Below are 11,706 nucleotides of genomic sequence, written 5' to 3'. Positions count from 1 at the left end.
ACTTTTTTATGGACAACGAACAAAAAGATGAGAGGTATGAAATCACTGCTGCTGCAATCAACAATATGAAGAATCCGGTGAAAGTCAAGACCTTAACGAAGCCAGTGAAATAGTATAAACCAGTCCAACATTTAGGAGGCTACGTTCCTAAGAAGCCGCAACGTTCAAGAACTACTCCTTTGATTTGACGAAAGGTAATTGATGGATTGGTGAAAAGGAAGGGACCGTTAGATATAACCTTTTAATTTTTAATTTTTAGTTTTTGTTTTCATTTTTTTGAAAACTGAAAACTGAATTCTTATTCGATAACTACTTTCATTTTTTAGTTTTCAAGAAAATGAAAATTGAAAAGCAAAATTCTAAAACTACTCTTTTTGAGTTTTTAAAATTTAGCATTGAGTTTTCACTTTTTGGTTTTCAATTTTTATTATTATTTTAATTGAAAACAACAAGTAGTTATCAAACAAAATTTCAATTCAAAATAATAATAACAATAATAATAATAAATAAGATAATTACCAAACGGGCGCTAAAGTGATTAAACCCGATTCAAACCAAAAGGTGCCTAAGCTCTAATTAAAAGAAAATACTTCAATTGGCATAGTTTCCGGGCACATCCCACGAAAAAGGTGTCCAATTCAGGAATTAAATTTAGAAAAATGCTAGCATCCTCTTTGCACTAGCCATTTGAAATTATATTTTATGTTTTTCATCTTCAATCCCTAGCTAAAATCATTGAAAGGTCTTTTTTTATGGGTACAAAATTGAAGGAAAATTTTGGCAAAACTAAGATCATTTGAGCAACATACAAAGAGAAATTAACAATTAAAAGGCAGAAATTGTATACATGCACTCAAAACAATTCTTAACCAAGAAATTCAAAGTCTAGTAGTGTACCCGAACAAAGACTCAACCCAAATTCAAGAGGAAACGGAAGAGTTTTCAGTATAAAATTATAAGGCTATGGAGGCACCGTTGGCCCGAAGTGTACACTTTATAGCTAGGTTTTAAAACCCTTCATGGCTACCTAGCAAGAAAAAATAGAGTTTCAGAACCACTCCATAGAACTCGACAAGCATCAATCAGTATGAAGAAAAAAAAAGAAGAAGAAATAAAGGGAGGCTTCTGGAAGTAACGGGAAAGGAGGAAGGGAAGGAAAGAAAGAAAGGAAAAAGGAAGAAAAGGGAGGCACGGAAAAAAATAATAGAGGAGGGAAGCCATAACGAAATGCGGAGAAGAATCAAAAGGAAAAAAAGGGTCTCAGTTTGAGGCCGAAGCCGTTGCTCTCATAATCCGCTGTCCAATTTGCAAGGTTCTTTTTCCTCTTCACTCTCCACCTTGATCTGCTATTTTTGGTAATTGATGAATATATAGAATTATTCAATTCAATTATTTAATCTTTTACTTTGAAGCTCTCTTATATTTTCTTTGCTTCAATGGGATAACTCACATCTAATTGATAGTTATGGGCCGATAAAATGAACGCTTTGAAGATTGTATTTTGATTTGATGATTCCATGGGACTAGTTGATAAGTAAATGGAGAAACATTTATCGAATCCGACTGTTAAACCTCGGGTAAATTGTCATAGGAGGCTCTTCCGCTGGCAATAAGAAGGTGTATTCGTTTGCGATTACTCGAATGGAGTATGGAGTATGGACTATGAGTAAAGGCCAATATATTGGACATTATAACGGTCTGCACAGTATTTCTTTTTTTCATGAACAACGGTTTCACGCGCGTAAACTACAAAAGCAAGTTATTTGGATGATTGCTTCTGAAGTTAGTTGGAATTTTGTTGGTTTTCAATGTGGAGTTCTCAGTTGCTGAATTATTACTTATGTTTAATACTCTATTCTATTAGTTAAACTGCAAAGTCCATAAGTCCAAATGTAAGCTGAACTTACTTGAAGTTCGTAGCTTTTGATGATCAGTGATAGCTGATCATGACCATCAATTTCTCTTTACATTGAGCTTAATTTATAATTGATTAAATCTGTGTGCCTTCTTCTACCATTTCTTATGGTATATAATATATCATTAAAATTGGAATTTCACTCAATCATTTTTATTATGTTATATGTCTGTGACCAGTAACACTCTTGTGTAGAATTAAACCTTTCAAAAGTTGTTGGATATGAAAACTGGGTTGACTATGGTTCACGGGATTAACCCTAAATAAAAAAATAAAATAGAGAGACATACTACGAATGGTTCCTGTTTAGGGTCTAATCTAAGGATTGGATGCAACCATGAAATAAAAAGAAAAGTTATTAAGCTTTTGAACTGTTGGTCTTTGTTTTCTTTCTCATGTCTCAGAAGCAAGATATGATAGTGGAACATGAACGTTTTGGTGTCACATGTCAGTTCTGAACATATTCTCCGAATCGGAGTGTGACAAGACCAGTCACTTTCTAAAAAGAAATGACATAGTATGTACTGATCTTACCGGATTGTCAATGCCCAATTAGCTTCTATGGCCAGGGACATTTAGGGTATGTGTATGGAAGGGAAAGGTCTCTTGAATCTAATTTCTTCAGATTACATTCTCGTTATTGCATTTTCCTTAGACTTATTGTTTAGGCATACAACACTTAGCGTGATGGCTCAAAACAATAATCTTTGTCCTAATTAGGTTAAACTAAATTAGTTTAATATGTGAAATGTCTGCAATGTATCATCTCATTATTGGCCTTTGGGGCATATTTTCAATAAAAAATGACACTTTATTTTATTTTTTTTAATAAAAAAAGTGGACCAGTCGGTGGCTTTGCCACGGCAGTCCACCCTTTCGAAATTTCAGCCTCCTCCAGGAAGACTCGCATGACTTTGATACAGTGAAAATGTCCAAATGCAAAGGTTAGTACAAAGGTTGCTAGCACTCTCCCCGAATTTACGTGGTGATTAGGGCTTGTTTGGAAAGTGCTTTCAATTGATTGAAAACGCATTTAGAAAGAAAAAAAAAAATCTTGGTTCCAAAAGCACATGAAGTGGCTCCAGTTATGTGCTTCTTGCAAGAAACACTCCAAGTGCTTTTCCAATATTCATTTTCATTTTTACTAAGAATTGGTTCTAAAAATATTTTCATTAAAAACATTATTAGCCATTTAAAAGCACTTTTTAAGCGAGCCCTATAACAATGGACAGTTTGATGCTAAAAAATCCAATTCCTCATGGGCATTGACATTGTTCTTTTTCATGATATTTCAGTCAACACGGTGAATGCCATTTGTCCTCGTTGACCAGAGAAAAACACCATGAAGTTGATCCGGGTGAAGTAAGAACTGTTGTAAGTAACGAACCTGACAGATCAAAAGCCACCATTGTTGCAGGGGCAAGTGCAAATGTGAATGCTAACTGGACATTGAAAAATCAGTTGTCAAACCAGGAGGTAATGGAGTAGTAGAAAAAGTTGCATGCATGGTTATTGATTTTCGAGGCTACAACTTATAAATTAGTCTCACATTAGTGATGTGGGAGTTTCATTTTTCTAAAATCTTAATTTTGACGTTGCAAAGCTTCTTATATAGACTTGTACTTTTTTCATAACAACTATTCACAATAAAATACTTGCAACAATTCAATGGGGGTGATTCGTCATGTTTACCCCTTGTGATTAGTGTATTTTCATCATATAAAACTCAAATCGAAATTGTTTATTTTTTTAATTATCATGAAAAGATCATCTTTACAAAAACTCAATCAAATCGGAGATATATTGTTTAATCATCCATATGTGTTGTACAAATAGACAGTGTTAACATCGAGTAACATATTCACGATGAACTATCCATTTACTATTACATGTAGATGATTAAAGGAACTTTGGTTTGATTGATTGTTTATAATTATAAATTGAAATTGATCTACAGTTTCTATTATTAAAATTGCGGTGAAAATACATCAATACAAAGAAGCGGACAAGATAGTGCACCTCATGGAATGGATACAAATATTGTTCTTATGATAAATAATCCAACATGAAAAACTTGTAAAGGATTTTGCACCAAGAGCTTAATTGATATCTCAATCGGAATACATCAACTGCATGCGTTTAGGCAACCATCAAGTGGTGACATTGAAAGACATAACTACTCATTTCATCAGGCTGGTCCAGGTCATATAGTAATACATATATAATGTCCCACCCAAAACCTTATCTGGCTGGCGTTAAGCATGCATACATGTCTAGCTACTTTCTCATATACAGACGATAATGAATCATCATCGCACAGGTTACTCGAACTGTAGTCATACGGGTCATGCATGCAACAGATTTTTATATTGTGCACGTGCTATTCCACCGGTTGTAGCTGCGTTTAGTTTAAGGCACATTGATCATGATCTCTTATTAATTTAAAAGAAGGATCGACAACAACTTTCATGATATGCATGCACGTGTTCCGTATTAATAATGTAAAGACATATAAATAAAAATTTATCCATATTATTGTGTTATTAATACGGAACATCATGATAATGGTATTGCTCATGATATATAAATCCTTCCCAGCCTTGGCAACTTGCAACGAGGAAGATAGGAAGCACTCTGTTTAGTGATCATTTGTGATATTGTGTATCTGAAAAATTAAAAACTAAGGAGAGGTAGAGACGTGGAAGCTATTGATCCTCTACTTCGCATCTACATCGTGAAAGCGACGCCAAACCCCCACGTGATTTAGCCCATGATCAAAGGTTTGAATCCCATAGAATTGATTGATATATTGCAATTCCTGATCGTGTGAGATTGATAGTTGCCCACAATTAAACACCAATTTTAAGTTTTTAACATGAATCCTTTCTGCGTGCAATAATAGTGACATTCAACTGTATTGATTTTTTTTGGGGGGTGGGGGAGGAAATCCAGAATGTATCACGAGGACGTCATCTGAATTGACTTCGTTTGTTTTCTTGGCCAGCATTGTTGTTATGAAATTTCCATGGCTTGTAAACAAAAATCTAGGCGGTATATGGACCAGTTGATCACTATTTATTAGCTAAACAAAGTTGTAGCTGGGAGATGGACGGGTTCATCACTCTCTAGATCTGTCAGTTATGACACACGTATCGCAATAAAATCATTAAACCCTGGATTAACTATTTTATTCATCAGAGTCCCAAACATATTATTTATTTCATATATTATCACATATGATGAAAACCCATTTAAGATTTAGTTTGATGTATGTACATAAAGAATAATGCTGTTTAGATAACACGAAAATGCTAATTTTTAATTTCATGTAATAGGAGTGGGGAAGCTACATAGGGTAAAGGAGGGGCGGCAGCCCTTCCTCTCGTCGGAAATCAAGCCCAGGAGTGACGGTTCGCCCCTTCACCCTTCCCAAAAATCACAACTCAACCTATATTTATTCAAGACACTCTCACCAGGAGTATTTTGGTCATTTCACACTAAAAACATTTACTTTAGGTACGGGTTATAATAGACATTAATATTGTCTATTGCCTAAAAAGATTTGGTTGTCTAAAATTTTTTAGGCCAACCCTTTAAAATCCCGCCCCTCTACCTAACAATTTATGGCTTCACCATTGCGTAATAGTGTTGTCTAACACACACTACTACAATATTAGCTTTAGGTGTCGGATGATGGTGGCGGTTTAATAAGCCATTTTGTCGGATAAAAGATATCCTACACATCATTCAATTAGTGTCGGATAATAATGAAATCCTGTCGGTTATATATGACATAAATTCCTGGCGAATATTTAGTGTCGGATGCAACCATCATAAAATTATTATAACCGCTAGTATTTTTGAATTTTTTTTAAATAAATATTTTTAACATATTCCGGCGATTTTTAAGTTAATGGTGGCGGTTATAACCGACAGAAATTATATATTTTATTATTTTAGTTTCTAGCGGTTATTATTTTAGTATTCTGGCAGTTATAACCGACACGAACAAAGCAAAACCCTAGCAGCTACACCCATTCTTATTTCAGCTTTTGATGACCTCAAGCCCAGAGCCCACATGGCTCTCTACTTCCGCAAATGTCCACAATGTCCTCGGTAAGCCCAGAAGCTTACGATGCGCACACGTGTCATGCATCAGGAAAAGGATCACCCTAGGATTCCAAATGAAAAGCCATAGGTTTCTCTCATTGCTTTCATTTCTGAGTGTAATTAGAAACCCTAGGTCCTTCTCTCTCTAGAAACTGAAAGAGGTCTTCTCATTTCTCTTAGTCCTTTCTCAAATCAACACAAACCTTAGGTAGAAGCCATAGCCGCTCCTCCATCAACCATGAGAAATGTCTTCATAACTCTCGACCTACACAAAATCTAGTCTTCATTGCTGTTCAAAACAAACCCTTTACCTCCATTTCTCATGATCTGAAACTGTAATCCATGCCGCTATGGCTCTTGGTCCTGTTCATGGAAGCCATCATCTGCACTGGATCTCGGTAGCGAAACCCCTAAGTCAAAGGTAAAAATGTCATTTTGCTGCCATGGAGTTCAATTGAGTTTATTGTCATGGAAAAATCAAAGAACTAACACATCCATGCAACATTTTTTTTTTTCAAGAGTACACGGATCTACAACAAGGGAGGTGCACCAACACTTAAAAGTTCTAGATCCATGGCGGATTGTCCAAGACTCCCCCATCTTTAGGTAAAAACGCAATCACCCCCAAACTTCGGTTTTGATGATGTTATTTTCAAAGTTTTTTTGTGCTGTGATTTTTACACCCATCCATGTTCTAATGTATGCACAAAAGCGGACTCCAAATCTTGGATACGGCATTACGCAAGTGAGAGAAAACACGGATCAATATCCAAATTAAAGATTCATTCCCTCAATTGATTGTGTTGGTTTTGCATGTCGAAGATCTGTTGATTTTCAAGAATGATTAAGTTTGGGGGTAGTTTGTGTAGGGTGCTCACAGATCCTTTCGCTAGTTGTTTTGTTGTAGGAATACTCGAGATCCGTTCGCTGGAAAATGCAATGAATGTAGGGGAGGCCAACTTGAAAGGGAAATAAATGATTCAGAAAGTGGTTTATATTTTTTTTATTATTAATATATTTTCTGTCGGTTTTATCCGACAGATAATGCTTTTATTTATTCATTATTAATAAATTCTCTGTCGGTTATATCCGACACAATTTCTATCAGTTTTAGAGTATTTTCTGTCGGAAAATTCATTTCCTGACGCTAGCAATTCTGTCACTTATTATATCCGCCACTGCATCCATTTTCTGTCAGATTTTGCTTAAAATCTGACAGTAATATACGTTTCTTGTTGGTTATCATAGCAACACTAATAAACGGTTTCATAGTAATGACGAAAATGTCAATTGTTAGAGTGCCAGTTTTGTGTGAAGTATTAATTATCATGTCATACATGCATGAATACCGTAAAAAGTTTTAAATCTCTTCGCAAATGAAACCCTGTCAAAATCTTTACTTTAATGAAATTCAATGTAAAATATTATGATAATGCTATTCACACTCATTTTTACCTTTCACACACCCTTTGTTAAATTTTTGGTCATTGATCTTTTTTAATTCATTCGATCCGAGGATCAAAAGTTGAGAGGAGTGTGTAAGAAGTAAAAATGGGTATGTGGATAACAATACCCAAAATATTATAATAAAGCATGTTATGTATATGGCCATGAAAATGAAATGAATGTGGTTGATAGGAAATTGGACAACTCAAATTAGAAATAGCATTTGTGAAAAATTCAAATGAGGAAATTAAAGGCGATCGAAGGATGTGAAGTTGTGTTCTTATGTTATATATATGTACCTAAATTATGCAATGTTCTTTTATACTCTGATTATATGCACAGATGTTATGTTATAACACTGTTAGTTTGAATTAGAAGTATTGTTGGCACCGAACACTGGAAAGGAATGCGTAAGTCTTTGATATTAATTTCAAGTATTGGCGAGGGAGGATGGGGTAATGAGAATGACATATAAGTTCAAGGTCGATTTCTAACTTAGCAAAAGAATTGCAGGTTTAGATGCATGATGAGTGCAATTTGATATCCTAATTAAAATTAGCTCTTACCTAGTGATACTTAATTACAAGTTTATTCACAAAAATTTTACCAACTAATTCTTGGTTATATTTCAGTTCCAAATATTGGAAGAGATACAAAATTCGATTTCTCTCTTCCCTTGCATTATTAAAAACTCGCAAAATTGATCGTTTCTCTTCCATTGCATTAACAAAAACTCGCAAATTTCATTATTTTCCCTTTATGTAATATGTTTACTTGAAATTTATGAAGCACACCTAGCTAATATACAAACAACTAGCAGCAGTAGCAACTAAAGGTAGTTAGATTACTAAGGGAAATGCATGGCTGGTATATATAAAGAGCAGCAGATACGTTGACTGTGATTAAGATTATGAAATTAAAAGATTAATCGTAAATAAAGTTGTGGACCAACACGTACAGATGACCTGATATATTAATGTTTTAAATTAATTAACGTAAAATTAAAAATTTGAGAGGAATGAAATGGTGCCACCAAACAGAGTGCGTCATGTGGGTTATGGGACGTGAAATGCAAAGTAGGTGCAAGATACGCACCTGCGACGTTAGCCTTATGAATTATGATTTGATTAATGAAAGGGAAATCTCCTTGCACAGTTGCACTCATTCCTCGTTAATCACGAGAAGCAACGTACACTGCATAATCCATACATGCATTTCATGCAGACAATTAATTTGTTGACTTTGATGAAGATTGCATTCTTTAATATATATTAACTTTAATTTTAACTTTTTTTTTACAATTTGTTTTTTAAATGCAAGCAATAATATGCACTAATCTAATTAATAAAAAGCTTCAACCTGAAACACAATAATTAAAGAAAAAGACCATAATCATTAGGGGCATTTCACCATTTGCAACATTTTCTTACATTTAAGCATGCATGTTATTTTGAATCACATTATTGTTATCTCATTATCAAACTAAGCTTACCCTCTTCTCCTTAGTATAAATATCGTTTGTTAAAAAAAAAAAAAAAACACGCATGTTATTAAGATTGATATATATTATTTGAATTTTTATTGATTTTACAAACTCAGAGGGATAAAATACAAATTAAAAAAAAAGCATGACTATTTAGTTTAGTCACCCTGTTTATACTTGTAACCTCATTCCTATCATTAAAGCTGTTAGTGATAACCGTCATCCTTTTTAATTAATTAATTATAGTCAGGGAAGGTCCACATAAAGCTAATTAGGTATACTTGTAATTTTGCTCCTCATGTTAATCATGCTTCTAATAACCTTCATCCTCTTAAGTTATACTTAAGCATTTATTCCTCAAACTCATTGCCCTAATTGCAAGTTCTCTAATCCCTAGGGACCATATAATAAATGTTAGAGAATGCTAAGGAGACTCTCTCAAAGTAAGACTCTTCATGAACTCTCCATAACCTCATGTTTTTTACATAATTTTGGCATAAATTTGCGCCAAAAACATGAGGTAACGGAGAGTTCACAAAGACTCTTTAGCATTTCTCTATACGTTATTGAGGCAAGGCAAGGCCATTTTTGTAATTTGGAGACACAGCAACTATGACAACTAAGAAGAAGCTTTGACTTATCAACCTCAATCACCCTCATATGAACTCCCCAATGAAAGATATAACACATGAATCGAAAAGAGCCACGACTAACCCGCCTAGTAAAGAGCATACCATAACGTGCATGTAAACACGAAGATAATGAACTCACTTCACAATATTAAAATCATGATGATTTGTTATCTGTATAAGGAATACTTTGTAATGTAATGTATTATTTAAGTGTTATAATATGTGATATTAATAGAGTTGATTTGCCTCACTTCTAGGGTTATCAATACACAATAAACATTGTGTTATAATTTTAATAGAATTGTGAACACAATGTTTATTGTGTATTGATAACCCTAGAAGTGAGGCAAATCAACTCTATTAATATCGCATATTATAACACTTAAAGTGCTTTTAAAGAAAATGTTATTGGGTTCTAAAAGCACTTACATATTTATTAAGAATTAATTCTAAAAATATTTCCACAAAAAATGTTTTTAGTTATTTTAGAAATACTTTCAAACGAGCCATATAACTACATAATGCCATGGAGTTGATCTAGTGGAAATAGATCAAATTAAAGTAATGCATTTTTTTGGGGTCACATGCTTTGTTTTTGCATATCATTTTGATTCAGAGAACAAAAGTACGATACCACTTTATATGGTATCAAAATTACATGGGAAGAGAAATTATTCGGTCATCAATGTATGATAAAATACTTCCTATATTAAAAAAATAACATATTAATCATGTGAACGTCTTCGAGTACATTTAAAATTTCTCTAAAATCACAATCACAATCACAATCTCAATCTCACACCCTTCCTCGGTCGTAACGCTTCCCCAACCGCCCACGTTCATCTCCAACCCCACCTTCCAAATTAGTAAGAGATTCACATACAAATTTCACTCCCACACACACGCACACACATGCTTTTGCACTAACTCCAACACATACCCTCCAAACTCCAAAACCCTCTTATATTTTATATACCCCCAAAACTCTCTCCTCACAATCCCACTTCCAAATTGTGATCACAACTGGTTATGCAAAATGTTCATAGCTCCTAGCGTTGAACAAATACTACAATGCCCTCCATCTGGGCTAGAGCAATTCATGATGATGGAGATGAAGAGACCATGGAACAAATCCCATATTGAGATTGCCCCAAACTGCCCTCGATGTGCCTCTTCCAACACAAAATTTTGCTACTACAACAACTACAGCCTCTCACAGCCAAGGTACTTTTGCAAAGGGTGCAGGAGATATTGGACTAAAGGCGGCTCCTTACGCAACATCCCCGTTGGTGGCGGCTGCCGCAAGAACCGCCGTGGTAAGGCAGCCAGGCTCTCACAGGCTGACCACGGTTCATTAAGTTATTTTCAGCATCACAACTCCTCAACTACTACTGAAGATGATCTGGCCGGAAATACGCAGCCAGGTGGATCTAATGCACCAGATATTGATTTAGCTGTGGTGTTTGCCAAATTCTTGAACCACAACTCCACTATCCCTGATGGTCATGACCATGACCCCAACTTGGTAATTTCAAGTTCAGCATTGAACGGTCGTGACGGCTCGCATAATTCTTCAAAGGCTGATGATCTTGTTGAAGCAGTTGGTCATCATTATTTACATGAAGGACATCAATCACAAGAAGAAAATGTTCAAACTTTTATGGGAATTAATCACAATGATGATATGAACATTCATGAATTTGAGTTACAGGGTTTACTAGGCGATGATGAACAAGTGGTGCAAGATATGCTTTGGTCCGATGATGCAATGACGTCCTTGACGAGCAGTACTGCTAGTTTTACATGGCAACCTATGATGGATCCGCAAGAGTTGGACTGTTCACTACCATCCGACGATGATCAAATGAAGATATCGACCAATTTGTGTGGCGATAATTGGAGCTCCTTTGAATTTTCGGCGTTTGAAGTTTTCTCACGGTCTTAAGTGCATACAAATTTACAAGCTTTGATTAATTATTTGTTGTCAATTTCATTTAATTTACAATTTTTGTTCCTATATAGTTAGAAGTTTAGTACTGTTACATTGCCATGGAAAGGAATACCATGGCAGGCATATATATAAATACTAAAATAATAAAATAAACTTTTTTCTCATAATA

At 34.7% G+C, this 11,706-nt stretch overlaps 1 protein-coding gene across 1 annotated transcript; it reads left to right on the top strand.

Moving 5' to 3' along the window:
• The first annotated feature begins 10,441 nt into the window (after nt 1-10,441).
• On the top strand, nt 10,442-11,706 carry LOC137727425 (dof zinc finger protein DOF1.2-like). The gene has a single exon (XM_068466288.2). The coding sequence runs from the start codon at nt 10,623-10,625 to the stop codon at nt 11,529-11,531; it is 909 nt and encodes a 302-aa protein (XP_068322389.2). The 5' UTR covers nt 10,442-10,622; the 3' UTR covers nt 11,532-11,706.

The sequence above is a fragment of the Pyrus communis genome, chromosome 10 (assembly GCF_041283825.1).
Source record: "Pyrus communis isolate YQ-2024b chromosome 10, ASM4128382v1, whole genome shotgun sequence".
In the NCBI taxonomy this organism is placed as follows: domain Eukaryota; kingdom Viridiplantae; phylum Streptophyta; class Magnoliopsida; order Rosales; family Rosaceae; genus Pyrus; species Pyrus communis.
The sequence above is the reverse complement of the archived record's forward strand: the minus strand, read 5'-3'. Positions and strand labels throughout refer to the sequence as shown.

Bases quoted from the DNA above. Each gene is read 5' to 3' on its own strand.
- LOC137727425 (XM_068466288.2), top strand. From the start codon at position 10,623: ATGTTCATAGCTCCTAGCGTTGAACAAATACTACAATGCCCTCCATCT.